Source organism: Pelophylax lessonae (assembly GCF_965119305.1).
Source record: "Pelophylax lessonae genome assembly, chromosome: 4".
In the NCBI taxonomy this organism is placed as follows: domain Eukaryota; kingdom Metazoa; phylum Chordata; class Amphibia; order Anura; family Ranidae; genus Pelophylax; species Pelophylax lessonae.
In genome coordinates, this window is record NC_138771.1 from 584533183 (window position 1) to 584558225 (window position 25043).

General features: G+C 43.6%; 1 protein-coding gene across 1 annotated transcript in view; it reads right to left on the reverse strand.

Annotated features, from left to right (window-relative positions):
* LOC309554172 (adhesion G protein-coupled receptor E1-like) overlaps positions 1–25043 on the reverse strand; it is a 110521-nt gene that overhangs the window by 40680 nt on the left and 44798 nt on the right. The window contains exons 3-9 of the mRNA XM_082255789.1: positions 19357–19421; positions 18548–18631; positions 14861–15029; positions 11690–11803; positions 7718–7905; positions 2839–3006; positions 1406–1600 (exon numbers count right to left, since the gene is read on the reverse strand). Coding sequence (XP_082111915.1) covers positions 1406–1600; positions 2839–3006; positions 7718–7905; positions 11690–11803; positions 14861–15029; positions 18548–18631; positions 19357–19421 — 983 coding nt within the window. The remainder of the gene's footprint in view (positions 1–1405; positions 1601–2838; positions 3007–7717; positions 7906–11689; positions 11804–14860; positions 15030–18547; positions 18632–19356; positions 19422–25043) is intronic.

Below are 25043 nucleotides of genomic sequence, written 5' to 3' on the forward strand. Positions count from 1 at the left end.
TGATCATATACCACCAAAAGAAAGCTCTGTTTGTGGGAAAAAAAGGATGTAAATTTAATTTGGGTGCAGCGTCGCAAGACCGCGCAATTGTCCGTTAAAATCACGCAGTGCCAAATCGCAACATAGGCCCTGGTCTTTGAGCAGCCAAATCCTCCAGGGCTTAAGTGGTTAAACTATAAAAATCTCAAAAGCAGATATGGTTTTCTGGAAGTCCTTAGTTAACTTAGTACTTCCACTTGGTAAAGCTTTGTATACTTCTAGAAGCTGAAGAGACAAGGACTCACTGCTCCAGGTGGTGTAATCGCCTGATGACTCACACAGGTGCATGCCCCGGCTCACCTCCGTGAAAACTTGATAAAAGAAAAGAATTGGCAGCATTCCAGGTTGAGTCAAAATCCAGATTTATTGACTGGACATCCAAATATGACAATCGTGACAAGGTAGACGCGTTTCACACACTAACTGTGTGCTTAATCATTCTCTTCTAGAGGCTGTCCAAATAGATTTACTAGAGTGTGGGATATATGGCTGAATTTAAATTGTGCTATTTTGGCTCATGACATGAATAGTTCAGACCACTGATTGCCAATTCATAGTGTACATGGTGTGGGTTTCCTCCTAACAGAGGATGCATTAATTGCCATTCATGCTATGAGATAGTAAACCAAGACATGTCTAAGACATTTCTTCAATGTCAACTCAATACTATTAGCCTAATATATTATTCTCACTTATGTTGCTTTCCTTGTGGCAATTACATTCAAAATTGAATGCATGGAGAGGCACTTGTCCCCACATCAAACCCACCATGGTCTTAATACATAACTTTTATTCAATTATACATCAATACAATTAGATCAATTCTATAATTTGAAGTCTATCAAGTTCTAATGTGTATGTGACCTCACTTATAGGGAAGTGCCATATTTATGAAATGACGATATGACCATATATTGACTGCCCCAGTTACCTCTGGGATTGGTGATTGCAAAAGCCACTGAAGATGAGTATTTCTACTACCTAGTGATCACTCTTTTTTGTCTTGCACCTTGCGCCAATGAATGCCCAACTGGCTCTATTTTGTACAACCAGATACTAAAACTCTAATATGAAAAGCTGAAGTTGAAATGTAGGAACCTCTTAAATGGTCAGTGAAACTAACCCTAACATTAAAGCAGAATATATAAGGGAAAATATAGGGTAGTTTAAGAGAGTGCAGTACCAAGCTTGACTCTTACAGTAAAAGTGAAGATTTACATATAAATGGAGTTGCCCAAATCTCTAGTTCTACTAATTATTTTGATATGTGGTTTGGTTTCACTGAAGGTCGCCTATGCTTATTCAATTACCTATATGGTCTATTGCTCAGGTTTTTGAAGTTAAGTAACAGAAAGCACACATTTACCTGATTCCCAGTCTGAGGCAATCCAAATAAAGCAAGTAGTTGTCCAAGGAAGAGGCACCCGCACAGAGCTGTCAGGACGGAGGTGTGAGCGCTCTTTATAGACCGACAAAGGATGAATGTGAGAAACGATAGGCAGAGACAGACAAGAGACACACTCAGGCCAATGTAAGAGATCAGAACTAAGCCAAAATCCACCTGTAGATGAGATAAATTAATCTTTCAAAGGGTTGTCCACCTGTAAAGGATTTTAATATTTCTGCCTCGTACATATCAAAACTGCAACTGCTATTTAGAAAGAACTAGGTAGATTTATTAATGAAGTTGAGAATCTTCACACAACAAATTGTGTGAATATATTCAATTTAATCATACAATCGTGAAAAGCAAAATCCATTTCATTTAACTCATCTGCACATCACTGCATATCGGAAGTAATTAGGACTTTGCGTTTCATATAATTGGATAACTGAAGTGGAAATTCACACAATTTGTTGTTAATAGCTAATTGAGTAAATTAGCCCCAATATATTGAACTTTCAATAATTTTTAGACACATAAATAAAATAGATCAGTTTATTGTAGAATATATTATCAAGCTGTGTTTTAAACAATTTTAAACTTTGTTTCTAGGTATATTTTTTTAAATAATACATGGACAGCTGTATATGGGAGAAGCTATTTCTTGCCACTTGATACTGAGACTCTGCTTCCTACTTTGCTAGGATTGTGCTTTACTGCTCCATCTCACAGTTTGTCAGCTGACCCATTGAAAACAAAGGGCTCCCTGTCTAAAAAATATCTTTTCTCACCAGTTCTTAAAGCCTAAGTTTAGCTAAAATCAAAAACATAAAAATCAGCATAAGGGGCTTACAGTTAGTATAACGTGTCCCTTGTGCTGATTCCTCTTTTATGAGAAATCTTCCCCTGTACTAATCCCCTCCAACCATCCAGCTGCGATAATCTTCTTCAGGTGCATAGGTGGTATTTACAACTAAAGGGCTGTCAGGATCTTGACTTTGCCCATCGTTTCCTGCCAGATCTGTCATTCATAGAAGCCATATTAGAGCTTCTATGAATAACACAGGATCACTGAATGGAGGGGGCCAAGCTATCATTCATCTGTTGTTCAGAGATCCTAATTCCTATGTTTTTTATTTTAGCTAAATCTAGGCTTTAAGAATAAAGGCAGAGGGATTGCAAACTGGGTGTTTATCCACTATGAGCTAACCTACAAATATATATCTATATTTATATTTAACTAGAATAGTATGAGAACTGGTTATTTACCAAAGACCCAACGTGCTTGGAGGGAGGGGGGAGGGGGGGGGGGGGTTTGGTATTACAAGAGAACCTGCCATTTTGCTCTGATAGGGTAAAATTACAAATATTTCACAGTCCTTATTTAACAACATGGACATTACAATTTATATCACCTGGATGTCTTCGGGCGCCATAAGGACAGCAAAGGTGGACAGGTGGTTGCAGACACAGAGAGTGTTGTTCACTCTGTCAGACTTCCTTGTCTCACATCCACGGCTTGACCAAGTCTTCAGCTCCATATCCAGGAACACACATTTTAAAATAAAAGAAGGTGGAACAACCTATTGGGGAAAATATAGTAGGTATAATACAGATATTTAAAGGTAACACCTGCTTTACGTTTACACCCATCTAACTTACATACCTTAAACAAAATACCACAAATTTCAATGAGTATTGATGGCATTGTTTGTTTACCTGTTTATTCTTAGCTACTCTGTTGAAGAAAATCATACTATCGTCAACATATAATAGTCCAAACTCAAAATGCACGCACAACTGAATACATCAGAGGAGTGACTTCTCACCCTCTGTCTCCCTCCTGCTCTTTTGAGTTCCTCCGCAGTCTCAGTCGGAGAGTGAGGGAGAGCCCAAAGGCAAACAGCTTCTGCTCTGCTCTTTGTGCACCTTGTTATTAGTGCACCTTGTAATGGTTATAAAAAAAATGAATTTAAATATATGGTCCAAAAGCTATAAAAGATTAGTGTCAATTTAAAATAAACCTCAACTCAAACTTGTATAGTTTTCCATCAAAGATAAGCTTGAAGCCTAATTTTAGCCCGAATGTAGCTTTTTTAGTTTTTAAAAGATTAGACACCCTATCTGCAACTCCATCAGTGAGATTTTCCCTCACCTCTTGTCCCTGTTAAGCCCATCAAAGAAATGGTAGAATGTGGTGGTCAACCAGATAGAAAAGCACAGACAGAGATACACTGAACAAAATTATAAACGGCAACACTTTTGTTTTTGCCCCCATTTTTCATGAGCTGAACTCAAAGATCTAAGACGTTTTCTATGTATATGTAGCACCCTACAGGTAGGTGCTAGGTAAATGTATAGTGGGCCCTGTCTGCCTAATAGCAGGGCTGTTATTTATTTAGTTAGGGTGTCATGGTTTCCAGATGTGCCTGCTGAGGGAGAAGTATCCCCATTGACTCCTGTTAGAGGCTTCTCATAGGGCAGTGGAGGAAGCCCAATCAGGGGACACATCCAAGATTGTAACTACCCCAGAAGGCAGATTATGCTGCAAAGGATTCTGGAAGTGGGTATAAGTTTGGGGGAAGTGCATGGCACGGTGTCTTTGACGGGAGCAGAGTCCCAGGAGGGAGAGTACGGCTGTCTCTCTCCTCTTGTCTGAGGAAGAGGATATCTCGGGGTGCCGCCTGAGTATCCAGAAAGTGCTGAGTTGAGCTGAGGGGATCCGGTGTGCCGAGAGCCTGCAGAGAGCGAGAGGGGTCCAGTCCCAGGAAAGCCTACACAGGTCGTGAGTACTGAGGATTGCCCCTGGGGGGGCTGCCTGAAGTTAGAGGGGACCACTCCGGAAGAGGTTCTGGGATCCAGTGTCAGCTATTGTAAAGGGGGTACCTAGGTTGAGGACCCTGAAGTTACAGAGGGGGTACATAGTCAGTGGACCCTGAAGAGTTCAAGTCAAAGGGGGTACCTACAGTTCGGCCTTAACCACTTGCCGACCGCCGCAAGTACATATACTGCGGCGGTCAGCCCCTCCTGGGCAAAGTGACGTACCGGTACGTCACTCGCCACACAAGCCAATAGGGGGCGAGCGCACACCACCGGAGGTGCGCTCTTGCCCCTGTTTGTTCACAGGGATCCCCGCACGAGTGACCGGTGGATACGATGTCCGCCGATCACTCGCAATCTCCCACTGGAGAGGGAGAAAGGCAGGCGGCTGATGTAAATTCTTCCTGGTGTAAATGCAGAGATCAAACGATCCTGCTATGTAGGATCGTATGTCTCTGTGGTTACATCAAAAGCCACGCCCCTTGACAGTTAGAAGCACGCCCCTAGGGACACACTTAACCCCTGGATCTCTAATAAAGTTAACCCCTTCCCTGCCAGTGTCATTTTTACAGTAACAGTGCATATTTATAGCACTGATTACTGTAGTAATGTCACTGGTACCCCCAAAAGTGTCAAAAATGTTAGTCAGGGGTCCGATCTGTCGCAGTCCCGCAAAAAAAAAAAATCGCAGATTGCCGCCATTACTAGTTAAAAAAAAAACAATAAAAATGACAAAAATCTTTCCCTTAGTTAGTAAACGCAATAACTTTTGCGCAAACCAATCAAAATACGATTATTGCGATTTTTTTTTACCAAAAATATGTAGCAGAAAACAAATTGGCCTATAATGTTAAAAATTGATTTTTACATTTTTTTGGGGGGGAATTTCATATAAAAAAATGTAAAAAATATTGTTATTTTTTCAAAATTGACGCTCATTTTTTGTTTATAGCGCAAAAAAATAAAAATCGCACAGGTGATCAAATACCACCAAAAGAAAGCCCTGTTTGTGGGGAAAAAAAGGACATCAATTTCACAGCGCAGTACAGCATCGCACGACCGTGCAATTGTCCGTTAAAGTCATGCAGTGCCGAATCGCAAAATAGGCCCTGGTCTTTGAGCAGCCAAATCCTCCAGGGCTAAAGTGGTTAAATTGTACAGAGCATGCCAGTTAAAGTTACAGCTTTACAGTGTTCTACAACATACTACCTCAAGCCAGAGCAAGGCGGGAGGGAAGTATCAAGTGACTTTCACAGTACATCAGTGTCAGTAACGCTACAGTTCACAGTCCTGGATCTTCTGGACTACAAGTCGAGGATTCAGCACTTCTATTGTGTTAGAGTGTTCTCAGAGAGCGTTGGCTGGCGTCGGCTGGCGTCAAGGAAGCACCAACGGGCATTTTTCAGGATCAAAGTCCCAAGTGTATTTAGTTCAAGCATAAAGGAGTATCCCACTCATTCCCTTCTCCCATCCCCTTAAATTACAATAAAAAATACAAACAAAGATGCCGGAGTTGTTGCTACTTCAGTTCTCACACCCAGGGTCGCAGCTCACATGGGCTGGAGAGGGTACCGGTACTAATGGCAGACCACAGGCCTGGAAACCTTGCTACATATACAAAAAGGCCTATTTCTCTCAAATATTGTTCACAGGTGTGGCATATCAAGATGCTGATTAGACAGCATGATTATTGCACAGGTGTGCCTTACGCTGGCCACAATAAAAGGCCACTCTGAAATGTGCAGTTTTACTGTATTGGGGGGGGGGGGGGTCAAAAAACCAGTCAGTATTTGGTGTGACCATCATTTGCCTCACGCAGTGCAAGTGCAACACATTTCCTTCGCATAGAGTTGATCAGGTTGTTGATTGTGGCCTGTGGAATGTTGGTCCACTCCTCTTAAATGACTGTGTGAAGTTGCTGGATATTAAAATAGCGTGAGAAAATACAAGGCTAATTTATCAGACTAGAGGAGAATAGGGATATAAAGGAATTTGTTTGTTTAGTACCTCCAATACCAGATCAAAAGGGTGGCTTGCCCCAGTATGATTTTGTATAAACCCCCTACCCCCTGGAAGGCAGATGAAAACAACTCAGCGCCAGGCTGTGATGTTTAGGATGTTTGCCTCAATTTCCATAAAAGCTTTTAGCCCACTGCTAGCTGGTATACCAACTAGAATTAGAATACCAGGGTAATTAAACCTGGTAAGCATTTATCAGCTTCTCAAAGTGGTCCTGGTTGTTTATGCCACCGAAACAAACTTATGACACCACCAAATATTTTGACACTAAAATGCCATAAGAAAAGCAATTAAAGGAATTGTAAAGGCAGAAGGGTTTTTTTTTTTTTTTTATCTAAATGCATTATATTCATTAAGATTAAAAAACCTTATGTGTGCAGCAGCCACCCTCAGCTCTCCTAATACTTACCTGAGCCCATCTTTATCCAGCGATGTTGCAGGAGTGTCTCAGCTGCCCCGGACTCCCCTCCACTCTGGCTGAGACAGCAGCGCGGCGCGATTAGCTCCTGCTGCTGTCAATCAAAGTCAGTTAGTCATTCAATCAAGAGAGAGGGGGGGCAGGGCCGGATCGCAGCTCCGTGTCTGAGCTCGGCTCAGGTGCCCCCATAGCAATCCCCATTTTTACTAATTTCTAATAATAGTTATTTATTTTGCCTGTGTGCACTATCCTCTGCAGTTATAAATGTATATTGATTTTTATAGCAGCTCTAGCTTACAAATGCATGTTCAGGGTGTGCCCCCCACCCCCAACCCTTTGTTTGTTATACACTCAGTCCTGACCAGACTCCTGGGGTTGAGCATCCCACCCTCCCACACCTGTACTTCATTATCAGTGTCCACCAGCAAGCAGATATAGGAGGAGTCCCTTATAGTGCAGTTGCACATCTCTCCCATGTAAGGAGTAAGTATCTCCAATGGTATAGAGAGGTTGGATTTATCCTTCATTTTATGGATAGTGTAGGACCCACTGACAATGGGGTACTTTGACGTAGTGGTCGGCTTGAATACGATATGGCCATATGGTGGGACTAAATCCCCATTTTTACTCATTTTGATTGCCTTGTTATATTTAATAGTTATTTATTTTGCTTGTGTGCGCTATCCTCTGCAGTTATATATGCCCCCCATAGCAAGCTGCTTCCTGAGGCACTCAACAGGAGGGAGGGGCCAGGAGCACAGAAGAGGGACCCGAGAGGAGGAGGACCTGGGCTGCTCTGTGCAAAACCAACTGCACAGATGAGGTAAGTATAACATTTGTTATTTAAAAAAAAAAAGAGACTTTACAATCACTTTAATACCAAAGAAAAAAAAACCTCCAAATGGTTCTATTGTATTTTAGCTACCGTGATATCTGCAAATATGCTTGTAGACCCAGTTGGTGCTCCAATGGGTGAGAGGATACTTGATATAGAACAAAAGAATAAATTATCAATTTGCTGCCTTTTTTGTACTGACGTTTAGCTGTCTCAGGTAGAAGACCACCGGGGGTTCCAGGTATGCTATATTTGGACTAGTGATGGCTCCACTTATAATGGGGGAATTGATCTTCTCTCTATCTTCATTGTCACTTTCTCCTAATGCCCCAAGAAGGCTGGCGTTCAACTTCGATTCCAATCCTTTATAGGAAATGAAGATTGCTCCATCTAGGAAGAAAATATGTACATGCGATCAAAATGAAATATTTAGCCTGTACACTATAACACAGTTGTTTATCTTTTTATCGAGTAATACTCTATTTCATTTCATTTAAAAAATGTCATATACAATTTTTTACAAATGTAAATACATTTTTTACAATGTGAGGCAAGTTGGGGAAAAAGAGTCCTCAAAGCTCAGTCCTGTTATATTTTTTGCAGTGTACTGCAATACACACAGAAGATAAATTGGGAGTAAAATAGGCACCAATATTGGTGTCAATGGCAGTAACAGTAACCCCAGTCAGCATTGGTGTCAATGGTTGCTAACGAAACCCCCAATGTTAGTGTCAGTGGATGGTATAATAACCCAAGCATTGGGGTTACTCTTTATTGAGTAGACCCTATAATCTGATGATAAGTAGGTGGATATGAATTATGTGGAGTGGGCGGAGCTTCAGGGAAGTGGGTGTGGTAAGTAATTGATAGTTGTGCTGCAAAGAGTTCCTGGAATTTTTTTTCAAATATTGGCAACTATGGTTTTATAATGCTAAGTACTGTGCCTGAGAGAAAGAAATTGTACTTCTAGCCTGGGGCATTATGTGGGTGTCAGCAGCATGGAAGGTATTGGTAGGCTGACTCCCTAGATAAACATAACATTGCCTGCCCCTCTGCATGTGTAGATGGGGGCTTCTGCTTCTGTTAACTGACCTCTTCTTCCTGCTACTCTAACCAGCCTGACAGCCCAAGCAAGGAACTGAAACATTAGTTGCTCTGCCCTGCCCAAATTCCAGCCCACCATTATCCCCTAGCCTGCACAGCACTGCTAATCTTTCTTCTACCCCATACCTCTCAACTGTCTCAGAATGGGCTGGACATTTCATTGAAATCCCGACATCCCACCAATTCAGGCTGAATCCTGGAACACATTGCCAAAAATAGTTTCAGCACCTGGCTCCACTATTCTCCTTGCTCCGATCCTGGGGTCCAATCCCCTGCAGCACAGTCAGCTTTTCCTCCTTTATTCTTCAACTGGCTGCACTACAGGGGTACCAGTATCTGCACCCAGCACCCCCACTACCTCTCTTGATACCACTGGTCCGCCACCCCTCCCTCTGCTTCGATTCCCCCCCCCCCGTGTGCTCCCCACAAGCCCCCCCCCCCTCTAACGCTGCCAGATTCCCTCTCCTCCAGCTGCACAGAGAGCCACATAGGGGATCAGTTTAAGTTGTACCACCCCCCTTTACTTTCTGACCCATCCCCCTTTCAAGCTGTAGCTCAGATTCCTCCTGTGTGCTCTCCCACGGTGCTGCCGGTTTCCCTCCTGTGCTCTCCCGCTGGCTGCTGCAGGCCACACAGGAGGATCATTTTTACTGGCTCCTTTCTTCCCTGATTGAAAACAGTAATTGATGTGAATGAACAGGAAGCCATTTTGTACAGAGCACTTTCTGTACATTGACTGTCTAGTGCAGCTGAGACTGCAGACAAAGAGGCTGAGGAATCTATGTCTTAAAAGTGAGACATTAGTGGTCTTGTTTAGACCTCTGATATTTCACCAAAGTCCCCAACAGGGTTGTTAAAAATGTGAAAAAAATTGCAAAAAATAATAATACATAAAAAAAATAGGGGGTTGTTCACTCAAGCTTTGGTCTCTGAAGAAGAATTGCTATTCAGATCGCTCTTCAGAGAGCATTTGACAGGCAGCAAGGAGGCGATATATCATGCTTTAACCCAGTTAATTCCCCACTAGCATGCTGCAACCATGTGCATTGCATACTGTTGTGCAGCATTGGCGGAACAGTAATATTCACTTGTATGGGTCACATTTGACGGGGGTATAACTCATGCTGCTGCCGTGAAGAAAAGCATCACAGATGCGCCATGTGTACACCCCAGACGCTGCCTTGGGTAAAAGGGGTAGTAGTAGGTTGTAAAAGCACATTGCAACTGTGGTGTTTTTTCATCCCCCCCCAACCTCACATGTGTATGAGAGCCCTAAGGACACATTCACACAGGTACTCTGCCATGTAAATGAGTGGTTTGTGCATGCTGCTAGAGCTGCCTGTTACTCTATGGGTATGCAGTGGCTGTATGAACTGCACAGGTGTGGGTGAGGGGTCCTGAATACACACTGTGTTTGGGGCCGTACACCTGCACCCACACGCCTGTTAAATTAGGACCTGTGACTGTGTTCATACAGCCGCCGTGTTTCCATAGAGTAACATAGGCTGCCTGCACACAGCTCCCGGTGGCTCCAGCCACATAAATAAACTGCTGATTCACAGTGTACAGGGCACAGCACTGATCTGATTGAGCTACAAGACCTCATTTACCCACAGAACTTTATTAACTCAACACAGTTTTAGGGTTTAAATTTGGCAGGGATTTTATAAATTTATGTTGTCCTTGTGTCCACTAATGATGATTTTCTTTTTAGGGAACATCCCATTTAGATATTTTCGGGGGAGGGGGGGCCTGTCGGTTAGGCTGTACGGGGCCCCATAATTTCTAACAGCAGCCCTGTGCACTAGCATAAGGGAATGGTGTACTTTTTCCTATCTTTGAATTTAAACAGATATGTAACAGCTAAAAAATAGATATTTATTTAATTCAATGATGCACTGGCATAAGGGAATGGTGTGCTTTTTCCTATTTTTGCAAATACCCCCAGCATTGGTGACAGTGCCAGTCCCTCCAACTGCACTAGTGCCTAGTGACATTGTTTAAAACCCGCAACTACATTGGTGGTCAGTGCCAGTAAACTTTAACCACCCAGCAGAGAGATTACCTATCTGACTACTCCAACCACCACTACTTATTACCCCTGAGCTCTCTATTCTCTCCCCAACATTGCTAGGACTTTACTTGTACTGTCAGGCAGAGATCACACCAGCTGACAGTACAGTCTTTATTTCAGTGGTGGGTGCTGGAATACAGAGGGTGTTTCAGCACTTGGCACCCTGTTGAATTTATGCAATATAACACTAAGGCCCAGAGCTGCTGTTAGAAATCACCGGGCCCCATACAGCCTATATGGCAGGGCCCCCTGAATATATCAAGACAATATTTTCACTAAAAATACATTAAAATCATTATTAGCGGACACAAACATAACAGAGAACTTGTGTGAATTAGCCTTTAATTGTTTTTTTGCATTTAAAAAAATATATATATATTTTTATTTTTTTATTTTTTCCAAAAATGTTAAAAATGTTTAAAATTATTTTATTTTACAATTTTTTTAGACTTATTCATTAGAATTTAAATTTTTTTTTTTTTACAGTTTATTTATTTATTTATTTTTTGCCTGCAGCATTTTGGGATCAAAGCAGCAGAACAGGGAGGGGGATGGGTGTTGGAGAAGCAATTACAGGAGCGATGCCCTGTGTCGGTGTCTTTCCCTGCAGCAGCTGAAAGCTGGCAGAAGGGGGAGAAACTGGCTTTCAGCTGCTGCAGAGAGCCGCACAGGACTTCCTTCTGTAATTGTCCCTCCGCCCGACCGCACCGATTTCCCGTGCTGTTGGGCCCCCCTGTGTGCCCGGGCCCCCTACAGGAGGACTGGTGGTCCCCCCCTATCAGCGGCCCTGCTAAGGCCCCTTTCACATAGGCATTCTGATCAGGTCTATGCAAGGGACAGGAGTCTTTTACAATTGTGCAGAAATCCCCATTTACTACACAACTCGAAAAAAGGTTTTCTTTTGAGTTGTGCGGTAAAGGTGATTTTTCACAACTGTAATAGACTCCTGTCCCTTGCATATTGCTCTTTGCATCATTACATAAAAGCGGTACTCACCTTTATCTCCGCTCACATGGGAACAAGGGACCCGCATGGTGCTCCCTAACACAGTTAAGGTTATGGAAGTTTCTCCTCCACTACATATGTCTATGGCAGCCTTCATGTGCACCTCTGGAAGAAAGAAAAAGAATCATGGAGAGACCATACAGTCACATTATTGTCAATCTATTCTTATGCATTATATGATGTCTGATCGTTCAAAAATGATTTGCTCATCAAAATAAGAAAATATGCTTTTAATAGTGTCCTCTCTGGAGGATTTTTCCTTGCTTCCAGATCTGTCTTACACCTGTAAAAATAGACAGGAAGTAAAGAAATATTTTCTCACTTCCTCTTCTGTCTGAAATTTGCCAAGTAGACAAGAAATGGGGTTAAATCCCCAAAAAGGGGCAGCAAAGACAGAAAAAAAAAGTTAACACAATTTGTAACCTCTAATCATTTTTAACCATTTAAGCCCCAGCCCTATTTCGGACACTTTTTGTTTACAAGTTAAAATCAGTATTTTTTTCCTAGAAAACCACTTAGAACCCCCAAACATGATATATATTTTTTTAGCAAAGACTCTGGAAAATAAAATGTCGGTCATTGCAATATTTTTTGTCACACGGTATTTGCGCAGCGGTCTTTAAAACGCCATTTTGTTTTGAAAAATTACGAAAAATCACATTTCACTACATTTAAAAAATACTAAACAGTAAACTTAGCCCATTTTTTTTGTATATTATGAAAGATGATGTCACGCTGAGTAAATAGATACCCAACATGTTACGGTTTAAAATTGCGCACACCCGTGGAATGGCGACAAACTACGGTCAATAGAAATCTCAATAGGCGACGATTTAAAAATTTTTAATGGTTACCAGTTTAGAGTTAGAGTGTAGCTCTTTTTTGTTTATTATTACTCACGCCCTGGCGATCGCGGCGATACCTCACATGTGTGGTTTGAACAGTGATTTAATTTGCGGCTCGACTTCCGTATACGTTTTCTTTCGTGCGCAAGCTAACGGTGATGGGGGCGGCTAAATTTTTTTTTTTTTTCCTATTTATTTTATTTTTTTTAACTTTATTACAGGTTTTTTTTAAAAAAAAATCTGATCACTTTTATTGCTGTCACAAGCAATGTAAACATCCCTTGTGACACCAATATGCAGTGACAGGTACTCTTTATGGAGGGATCGAGGGTCTTAAAGACCCTAGACCCCTCCACTACACTTTCATGTATGCAAAACGCCAAAAACTGCATTTTTGCATATAGCCGTTTTTTAAATCTGCCGCCTTTTGCAGCACACTAACCCGGAAGTGACGTCATGGATGCCGCCTCCGGGTTACGTTATCGGAGACCTGATCGAAGCTGCTTCTGGCTTAGATCGGGACTCCATCCAGCCGGTGGATGCGCCGGCTGGGTGCTCGGGTCTCCCGGTGGGACGGGAGGCCTGGGCAAAGTCAAGGAAGGCGGCAGGAGGGTGGGGACTTCCCCTCCCGCTCACCCGGGTAACGATCGAGCGGCTCCCGAGCCGCATCGGTCGTTACCGATGGAATGCCGACCGTCGGCTCTAAACCACGGTACCGGGATGGTGCCTCTAGCTACAGGCATCATCCTGGTATAACCCTCCAAAGTCTGCCGACGTAAATATACGTCACTTTGCGGTAAGTGGTTAAAAACCATAAAAGGATTTGACTAGATTTTTAACCCTTAATATTAACTGAAATAAACCTATACTTAAAGCATTTCCAAAGCTAAACCTAATCTAAACCTATGGTCACAGCACATGCTTTCATTTTTTAAAATCAGCATTGTAACAGCAATGAAAACAATAGTTATTTTTGACAATCAAATATAAGTTTACTTGAAAAATCTACTTTCATGTGAGTGCCGCCTGTCTGCTGGCTATCTCTTTTAGCAACTTTCCTTCATATTTTGCAGCTTCTCCTCTGCTGTTAAGGTTAAATTCCTAAGGACTACATATCCCATGGTACTTCTCTCAGCACCTCTGTAGTTCCGAAGGCACTCTCCATGAAATGTGTGGCACAGCAGTGCTTACTCTAAGGGCATAGTGACCACGTGTCACAAAAAATCTAATTTTTACAGATTGTTCAGATTAATAGGAGTAGGCTAGAAATAATTGAAATACAATGTGGAAATAATTATATGACCGAAGATATGCTTTGACTTCCTGTTTTGCAGATACAGCAGGAACCAAGAGGAAACCTCTCCATGAAAAAGGATATCCTCTTATATAGTTAATTTTGGAAAATGCATAAGTGGTGTTCCATCCATACTAATATGTCAGTTTGTAAATTAGTGATGAACAGGGAGATTGACGGGGTGAGCGGAGGGGTAGAAAAATAGATTTGGGTGTTGTCCCCAAAGTAATGGCATTGGAACCCATGGGAAACTATCAGCTGAGAGGGAGAAGGTGTAGAAAGAGAATAGAAGAGGCTTGAGGATGGATGCTTGGGGGACCCATACAAAAAGACAAAGAGGAGGAGGAGGAGGAGTAGTAGGTAACACTAAAGGTACAGTGAGACAGCAAAGAGCATAGTCAAAGATGCCAAGAGAGTGGAGTTTTTTTTTAAAGAGAAGTGGAAGGTCAACTGTATCAAAAGCAACAGAGAGTAAGAGTAACGAGTAGTGAACATTGGTTTTAGCAGTTAGTAAGTCATGAGTCGCGAGTTTCAGTTTTAAGAAACAAAATATGGTTGGTAGTAACCTACCAATCATTTTCAGTTTTAGGAGAGCAATTTCTGTGGAATATTGTGGGCGAAATTCAGACTGACGGTTATCAGTCAGGTAGTAGCTCAGGTGGTTGTAGACTAGACATTCTAGGACATTGGAGATAAATGGGGCAAGGAGATGGGTCTTAGGTTGTTAAAATTGGTGGATCCAGCGAGGACTTTTTAAGTACTAGGATGACCATTGGACAGGGAGAAATTGAAGATGTCAACTAGAGAGTGTAGGATAGAGCAAGAGGGTGATCATAGTAGTTGTGAGGAAACAGGCACCAGGAAGCAGGTGGTTAGGTTGGCATTAGAAAAATGATAAATGGTGTTAGAAGCTCTATGATGAAAAAGTCTTGAATGTATGAACCATATTTGCTGTCTATACTGTACAGTGTTATCAGCAACCATTTTATTAGACCTTAGAAGCCATTGTATCCATTCACTTACCCAGCTCGGGCGTACTGATGTTATCATTTTTAGGGTGTTTTGAGAATGTTACCAACAGTGAGGTCTCCACAGTCTCCACTATGGAGGAGACAGCTGAACGTAACTCTGAAGCAGTCATATTGTTCAAGATCGTGTGGTTTAGAATTTGTGTGAATTCCTGAGCAACTTGCTATGAAAATAAAAAGTCAAAGGCAATGAAAGACATACATGATACAGATATCTACAGAAATCTAGAGAAACATATGGAGAGCCCTTGCCCAATGAGGATATTTATGATCAGAAAAGGAGACTTCCTTAAATGTGTGGGTACTTTCACAACCCTGGCTATGCCTGTTTAGGAAAATGAAACTTGACCGGGCTAGATTTATTGGCCAATCACAACTGTTTGTCCTGGCACAGGCAATGTTTGCACAAAGATCTGTGGCAGCTGGGTCACATATACGTGGCCAACCACTGTCTATTGTTTGCAAACTGTAGATTCAAAATGATAGAATAAACAAATAGATTCACTAAAATCTTAAGCAGCCCATGAATATTTTTTTTTTGTTCAACCAGTGGGTTGAACGGAAAAAAAAAAATTACCCTATTCCCCCATCAATATGGATGGGAAAATCCTCCTGTTGTGCCTTCCCCTCTGACTTCCCCACTGTCATAATACACTGATCAGCCTTGCCAGTTATAGCAAAGCAAAAATCAAGTAGATCAACTTCTGTACAACCACCCTGCCCATACGTGTATTGGAAATACACCATTTAAACATCTTTCAACTAGAAGATTAGTGAAAAACACTAATGAGAAATTATCTGGATAATAGGACAGCTGATAAGTTCCAGCGAAAGTCTCATTATATCCACATTATTGCATTAGACAAACCAGGCAGACGTATTCCAGAGAGCACTAAGTCAACTTAGTAAGGATAACAAGAGAACAATCAGCTCTCAGACGCCCAAGAGTCTGAAAATGAGCGCTGGCCTTGAAAAAGTGAGAAACTCTCTTTCAAGGCTCTAAATACCTAATGTAAGGATGTATGACTGCATCTGCATACTAGAACCACAAATGTGATGTCTGTAGAAATGAGAATACCCTGTGAGAGAATGAGGGCTTCCGACAATGGGCAAATGTAGAATGCAGAACTCATTTTCAGGTGCATTCATAGTTCATTTGAGATTAGTTTGAGAGTTCTATCTGAGCTTGTTCATAGTTGATTCTGACCACCTCTTTCTGACTTGTAATTGACTCCCTAAAGCCACTGAACCATATAGCTCAGCACACTGTGCATGCATGGGTTTTCAAAGAGGAGCAGCACTCATTCCTGTAATGCTGGGAGAGAGAGTATAACTTATGGAGCATCCCAAATCTTGAGTGGGGCAGAGTTTATCTCTTAGGCAGCCAATACAGGAAGGAGTTTTTGTTCGCTCAAACAGCGGGTTGAATGAAAAAAACTGACTTGATTCCCCCATCCACATATTTGAGCTGGACTGGGGAATCCTTCCACTGAGGTATTGTATTCTGACAACAGGGAGACTTCCCTGTTGTCAGAACACACTGATCAGCGTTGCTGGCTATAGCTTGCAGTGCAGCACTGATCTAGCGGCAAACTGATAAAAGTGATTAGTAGATCGACTTTTGTACAACCGCCCTGCCCATACATGGATCGAAAATTCATCTAGCTCCTGCTGAACCGGCAGAATTTCGATCCATGAATGGCTGGCTTTACAGTGGGAGTTTATCGGGCAGGCTTTGTGGATGCTGCTCATTGCCCACTTGTAAGGAATTTAAGCTAAGCATAATATTTGAAAGCAGTACATTGTATTTTAACACAATGGAGCTCCCTGACTGCAGACTGTATTTTATTGAAAAGGTGAACTTTTAATGTTGTCAGGCAGGTAAGGTCAGAGGAGGTAATGTGGGAAAGAAAAAAACCTGGAAAAAACGACCTTGGGGGAGGATTTTCCAGAAAAGCGGGGGAAAAGGGATGTTTAGCATGCTTTATATTTTATATTTAGAGAAAATGTGAAGCAAATATTTTTTATTTGTTATTCTTTACACATTTTTTCATTTTTTATGATCATTTTTAAATGATTATATTCTCTCCCTTTGCTGCTAGTGAGACTCTTTCATATGGCCCTTTTTTTTTTGCCATGTCCTCTTTTCTTTCTCCATTCTCCTCTCGCCAGGTCTGCTTCGGTCTCTTTTTCAGCCTTGTGGTTCCCAGGAGAGAACCTCCGCCCTGATATGCTCCTGGGCTTCTTTGGATTGTAAAAATTTACAGTACATCACCGATAGCTTTTTGCTATACGTGTGGGTGGACCACACATTTATGTAAGTTGTATACTCACCTGCTCAAGGTTTTTTTCTCAGTTATACTGTTTTTTGATATAATGATGTATTTTATGTACTGTATATACAAATGCTTGTCAAAAGAATTGTGGACCAATATACATCCCCTGAAGAAGACTTATTCAAAGTTGAAACGCGTTGGGATTTGTTGGGGGTCCAACATTTCGTCATCTCAATCTGTTTCCAACAGTGTGTGGTATCCATTGTCTGTACATCCATGAATGTTGATGCATTTAAGGTCTTTTAGTAACATATGTGCTTTTACAATTAATGGTTCATATCAGTCCCTAAGACTGTTTGCCTGTTTATGTATTGTTATATTTTTGCAAATTATGTATTAAAAGTTTGCTATTTTTATATATACCTTTTGCTTCACATTTTCTCTAAATATAAAATATAAAGCATCCTAAACATCCCTTTTCCCCTGCTTTTATGGAAAATCTTCCCCCAAGGTTGTTTTTTCCAGGTTTTTTTTCTATTTTTTTTTGGGGATGGATGCCTAAAACATAGCTATCTATGTATGAGTGCAATTGAGCAGTTAGATAAGGTAATGTGGGAAAGTTCTGGGTGAACTAGCAGTCAAGGACAGTTCCAAGGGTACACATTACTATAACAAACTATTAACTCATGTGTGTCTAAATGTTCTCATATATCATCGTAATTATGATACCCTACTATTGTTTGAAAAAAATGTGATATAAGATGAAATTCCCTTTTGATACCATTAGGACTTCGCTTACCTGACTTAGCTTACCTACTAAATAAAATGTATGGTTAGGCAAAATTGGTAATCTGTCTTTGCAAGCTTCTCCTAAGACATGCACATATACAGTATATTATAACAATTTTTCATATCTTTTTATTGTAAGGAATTTCCTGTATGGGGCTGACAACGCTATGGCAAATGGCTAATCCCCCCAGCTTTGTCTACACCCAGAAGAAGAGCCTCGATGAAGCGATATGGTCACTTGTAAAGCACTTCCTCCTGTGTTTTACAACTAAATACTGAGCTCCAGTGCCACTTCCCTTTCTGATGTGTGCTTCATCCAGTGTGCATGCTCTGCAATTCAATACGGAGTTCTGTCACAGCTTATTCTGTATGTCCACTCCGTTTTCTGACAACCTTATCCTGAAAGAAGCTTTATCTCCAGGGAAAGTTCACATATAGGGGCTTAGTGTTCATGTGACCGCAAATAAGCATTAAAAAACGTATGTTTATGGTGATTTTTTTGACATGATAAACATTTTAGAGTGATAACGCAAACTTGAAGGTAACATTAGGTCTGTTGGTAATGTTTGACTTTCAATCTACTTTATGACTGTTACGGCCACATTATATTCTCTTACCTGCACAGTAATGTTGGTGTCATTTCTTTGACATGAATTTTCTTGAATACGGGCATTTTGCCTCAACAAATTGCAAAATGTATCCTATAGTAAAACAAAAAACATACACGTCATGTTATCACAGATTTTGGTGGTGGCTGCAACAAAACAAGGAGTGGTAAGTATGAAATGAGTATAAAGTGGCCACAGGTGTCTTTACACTTGAATGGTAAAGGTGAAACTCAAAAGGGTAATAAACATATATTGTTTTATTTATCTTCCATCCAGCAGTAATACAGACACACCCATTCACCTTTTGAGTGTTTCAGAAACCCACCGGTATCATCTGCAGGAAACCAATGAATGCACCATATGAATCCAGCATCACAAATCACAAAAGACTTTAGGCACTGCACCAGGACTGCCCATGGTCATGTTAGGCTTCATTCACACCTATGCCGATGTGATGGTGCCTGTACATTTTGGTGCTAGGCATTTAGGGCAGCCCATTAATTTAAAAATTGCACCAAAGAGCAGCAAGCACCCTTGTTTTTAATTCACCCCACACTAAAACGCATGGGTACTTTGTTACCATGCATTTTGGAGTGGGATTTTGCTCACAAGTTAGCAAGGTACGCTGGGGTGCCATTGACAATGAATTGCACTGCCATATATGCTGTGGTGTAATTAGGAAATAATGACACCGCCACGTGCCTGCGAAAGAAATGTGTATTTTTATGTTTTTCGGGAACACGCATGATTTTTTATGTGTTGCTGCATCACATAAATATGAACGTAGCCTTACAGTAGCATTGAGAACAAACACACACCTGATTCATGGATTCCACACATTTCTCCAGCTCCTTGCTATACTGCGAATGGCATCCCCTGTAATCTGAGAAAACAAAAGAGAATCTAAAGGTGAGCTAAACTCTTCCAATATAGCACTTCATTCATTTTAATGTGGAACTATAGGCATACTGAGAAAAATTGGGTCCTGCCATTTTTTTGGTATTACTCCCTTTGCTGCATTTATTAAGTGTGGCACTACTGGTACATTTATATTGTTTTTTAGTAATATCTGTGCTATGGAACAAGGCAGCACCATGGATCATCTAGGATCTTCATTCCCATTATTGCCCTTATATATTGCTGTACCTCTTGCCAATATTCCCAAATCTTGGTACATTCCCACCACAGATGTGCCTTGGTACCTTTTTGATTACATCCTCTCCAACATAAGAGGACTTATCTAGTTGATATTTTTGCGCCTGGTCCGGTGTGATGTACCATCTTGCCAAACATTTTTAATTAGTTTCTATTGTATTTACAGTGCATTGCGAAAGTATTCGGCCCCCTTGAACTTTTCGACCTTTTGCCACATTTCAGGCTTTAAACATAAAGATATAAAACTGTAATTTTTTTTGAAGAATCAACAAGTGGGACACAATCATGAAGTGGAATGAAATTTATTGGATATTTCAAACTTTGTTAACAAATAAAAAACTGAAAAATTGGGCTTGCAAAATTATTCAGCCCCTTTACTTTCAGTGCAGCAAACTCTATCCAGAAGTTCAGTGAGGATCTCTGAATGATCCAATGTTGACCTAAATGACTAATGATGATAAATAGAATCCACCTGTGTGTAATCAAGTCTCTGTATAAATGCACCTGCACTGTGATAGTCTCTAGGGTTGAGCGGACACCTAGATGTCCGTGTTCGACGGGTTCGGCCGAACTTTAAAAAAAAGTCCGGGTCCGTGTCCCGGACTTTTACCGAACTTTTCCCGGACACCGAACCCCATTGAAGTCAATGGGGACCCGAACTTTAAGGCACTAAAATGGCTCTAAAACACCAATGGAAAGGGCTAGAGTGCTGCAAATGGCAGCAAAACGTAGTTAAGAGCATGGCAAGTGCTCTGCAAACAAATGTGGATAGGGAAATAACTTAAAACAACAAAAAAAAAACAGAAAAATAAAACAATGTTCTTCATCTCTGAAGGACGAGGCCCATAAGGAGTAGGAGGGAGGTTGAGGTGGTGGTGGATGTGGCGGTGTCATAGGCGTGCGCACAGGGTGTGCCTGGTGTACCTGGGCACACCCTAATCACCTAGGGCACATAGCTTTATCGCTCTGTTTGCCAGTGAGGAGATGGGAAAGATCTCCCTCGCACCTGCTCTGCTCTATTTCTCTTTGCCAGCAGGGAGAGTAATGTATCGGGGCCATGTACATGTAGGCAAACACATGCATGTGTATTTCAACTTTGGGGTGCACACCCTAATGCAATAGGCTGCGCACACCTATGGGCGGTGTAGGTGGAAGCGGCGGTGGAGGAGGACCAGGGCCGGATTAAGAGCATCATGGTCTTGGTGCTCAGGATTTTGAAGGGCCTTAAGGGCCGTGCCTTGGCATGCACCCAGAGGAGGAAGGGTGCAGCCATGCATGCCTAATTCAACATGGGATGCTGTCTCTGAAGCCCATAAACACATCCATGCATCGGCAACTGTCCCTCCTTGTCCGGCCTTCGCGCTGTGTGGGGAGGTTCTGAGGGTGCTGCCTGGGGAAGCGAGCATAGAAGCCAGACTTCTGTGTTTACAAGTGACAGAAGAGCGGTCACAGTGAATATGGCCAACCCGGGGCCTATATAAAAGGTAGGGGCCTGCATGGAGCTGCAGCTCCAATAGCCCCTACGTTAATCTGGCCCTGAGGAGGAGGACGAGGTAGCCAACACTGCTTCTTTTCACAAATTTTAAATGAGGGTACACCCCAAAAGAGTGAGAAAGAGCAAAAATGGAACAATGGCTGGGTAAGGTCGGTATCCATTGCTATTCTGCACAAGGTACGGAAAAGTCCCGTGGGATCCATGCCTGGTTCATTTTAATGAACGTGAGCTTGTCCACATTGTCTCTGGACAGGCGGCTGCGCTTGTCTGTTATAACACCCCCAGCCGTGCTAAATACCCGTTCAGATAATACACTGGCTGCAGGGCACGCCAGCACCTCCAAGGCGTAAAGGGCAAGCTCAGGCCATGTGCCCAATTTGGAGACCCAGAAGTTGAAGGGGGCAGACCCCTCATTCACTACATGTAGGCGTGTGCACACATACTGCTCCACCATGTTGGTAAAATGCTGCCTCCTGCTAAGACGTTCCATCTGAGCTGCTGGTGCTGCTGTTTGTTGTGGCGTGCTGACAAAGCTTTTCCACATTTCGGCCATGCTAACCCTGCCTTCTGAGGTGCTGGCGGTGCCCTGGTTGAGTTGGCGACCTCCTCCTCCTCTGCCTTGTGCTTCCACTGTGGCCCCGCTGTCAGATGGGAATGCCAGCAGCATCGCGTCTACCAGCGTGCGCTTGTACTCGCGCATCTTGCGATCGCGCTCCAGTGAGTGAATTAAGGACGGTACGTTGTCCTTGTAACGGGGATCCAGCAGCGTGGCCACCCAGTAATCAGCACAAGTTAGAATGTGGGCAACTCGGCGGTCGTTGTGGAGACACTGCAGCATGTAATCGCTCATGTGTGCCAGGCTGCCCAGAGGCGACGAAAGGCTGTCCTCTGTGGGAGGTGTATCGTCCGTGTCCTCTGTATCCCCCCAGCCACGCACCAGTGATGGCCATGAGCTGGCCTGGGTGCCACCCTGCTGTGAACATGGTTCCATCTCCTCCTCCAGCTCCTCCTCCTCCTCATCCTCCTCATCCTCCAGAACTGTGCCCCTGCTGGACAATTGTGTCCCTGGCGTTTGTGTGTGCAGGAACCCACCCTCGGAGCCCCTTGCGAATGACTGCCCTGAAAGCCTTTGAAATGTTACCTCTTTATCCTCCTCCTCCTCCTCCTCATCCTGTGCCACATCCTCTTCCATCATCGCCCAAATTGTTTTTTCAAGGAGGCATAGAAGTGGGATAGTTAAGCTGAGAACGGCGTCATTGCCACTGGCCATGTTGGTGGAGTACTCAAAACAGCGCAACAAGGCACACAGGTCTCGCATGGAGGCCCAGTTATTGGTGGTGAAGTGGTGCTGTTCCGCAGAGCGACTCACGCGTGCATGCTGCAGCTGAAACTCCACTATGGCCTGCTGCTGCTCGCACAGTCTTTCCAGCATGTGCAAGGTGGAGTTCCACCTTGTGGGCACGTCACACATGAGGCGGTGAGCGGGAAGGCCGAAGTTACGCTGCAGCGCTGCCAGGCGAGCAGCAGCAGGGTGAGAACGCCGAAAGTGCGCACAAACGGCCCGCACTTTCTGCAGCAGCTCTGACATATCGGGGTAGTTTTTAAGGAACCTCTGCACCACCAAATTCAGCACATGCGCCAGGCAAGGGATGTGCGTCAAACCGGCTAGGCCCAGAGCTGCTATGAGATTTCTCCCGTTATCGCACACCACCAGGCCGGGCTTGAGGCTCGCTGGCAGCAACCACTCATTTGTTTGCTGTTCCATGCTCCTCCACAACTCCTGCGCGGTGTGTGGTTTGTCCCCCAAACAGGCAAGTTGTAAAACTGCCTGCTGTCGTTTACCCCTGGCCGTGCTGAAGTTGGTGGTGAAGGTGTTACGCTGTCCGGATGAGGAGGCGGTAGAGGATGAGGAAGCGGAGTAGGAGGAGTTAGGAACAGGAGGCAAACTGAAGCGCCCTGCAATCCTCGGTGGTGGAAGGACATGCGCCAAATTGCTATCCGCCTCAGGCCCATCCGCCACTGCATTTACCCAGTGTGCCGTTAGGGAGATATAACGCCCCTGACCGTGCTTACTGGTCCACGTATCGGTAGTTAGGTGGACCTTGGCACAGATGGCGTTGCGCAGTGCACACCTGATTTTTTCCCCCACTTGGTTGTGTAGGGAAGGGATGGCTTGCCTGGAAAAGTAGTGGCGGCTGGGCACGACGTACTGTGGGACAGCCACCGACATAAGGTTTTTAAAACTGTGCGTCTCCACCAGACGGAATGACAGCATTTCAAAGGCCAATAATTTTGAAATGCTGGCATTCAGGGCCAGGGATCGCGGGTGGGTAGGGGGGTACTTCCTCTTCCTCTCAAGTGTTTGGGAGATGGAAATCTGAACGCTTCCACGGGACATTGTGGAGATGGTTGTTGGTGACCCAGGTGGTGGTGTTGCTGACAGATCATCTGTTTGCGGGGTGGCAGGTGCCGGTATCACTACAGATGTGGCTGGAGCGGCCGAGACTGCAGCAGAAGAGGAAGCAGGATGAGCCAGAGACGTTTCTTGGTTTTGAAGGTGTGTACTCCACTGCAGCTCGTGCTTTGCACTTAGATGCCTGATCATGCAGGTTGTGCTCAGGTTGAGAAGGTTTATGCCTCGCTTCAAGCTCTGATTGCACAGGGTGCAAACCACTCGTGTCCTGTCATCAGCACATTTTCTAAAGAACTTCCACGCTAGAGAACTCCTTTGAGCTGACTTTGGTGCGCTCGTTCCCTTGCTGCGTTGGGCAGTAGCGGGCGTAGTGTCTAGGGCACGGCCGCTCCGCTTCTGCACCCTGCTCCCTCTTCTGCTGTGCTGGTGGCTCTGTGCGACCACCGCCTCTTCTTCCAAACTACTCAGGTCACCTGCATGACGTTCATTCCATGTGGGGTCGAGGACCTCATCGTCCTCCACATCATCTTCCACCCAGTCTTCACCCCTGCCCTCCTCGTCGGTCTCCACAATGCTGAACGCCGCAGCAGTTGGCACCTGCGTTTCGTCATCATCGGAGACGTGCTGCGATGATCCTTGCATGTACTCATCTTGAGAAATAAGTGGTTGGGCATCGCTGCACTCAATCTCTTCCACTTCTGGGGCAGGGCTAGGTGGATGGCCCTGGCAAACCCTGCTGACACTGTCATCAAAAAGAAGAAGAGACTGCTGTATGGCTTGGGGCTCAGACTGCTTGCCTGATTTGCAAGGGGGTGAGGTGAAAGACGGTTGGACATCGGCTGCAGGTGCCAACTGTGACCTTTCTGCAGTAGACTGGGTGGGAGACAATGTGAAGGAACTGGAGGCACTGTCAGCAGCAAACCAATCTACTATCGCCTCCACTTGTTCTGGCCTCATCACTTCTAGGGGCGTATGATGCCCTACCAAATACTGATGCAGGTTCTGTCGCCTACTCACACTTGAGGAAGGTGTTTCACTTGTGCGTGTAGCTGGCACAGATCGACCACGTCCTCTCCTTGCAACAGGAGCTCTAGCAGCAGCACCACCACGACCCAGGCCACGGCCCCTATTTGACGCTCTCCTCATATTTCTGAAATTTAAGATCTTGCCCTAGAAAGGTCTTTATTGAATAGCGGAACAAAAGAACAACAGTATCGCACGGGTGTATCTCACAGTCAAATATGCAAACTATGCCGCAATTTAATGTTTTTTACACCAAAAGGGTGTGTATTGAATAGCGGAATAGGATAAAAAACTGTGTATCTCACACGTACAAACACAGACTAGGCCCGATTAAATTTTTTCCTACCCTAAAGGGAGGATGAGGAAGAGGAGTATGGAACAGGCAGCACCCTCAAATCTTCAGAAGTATGAGATGAACC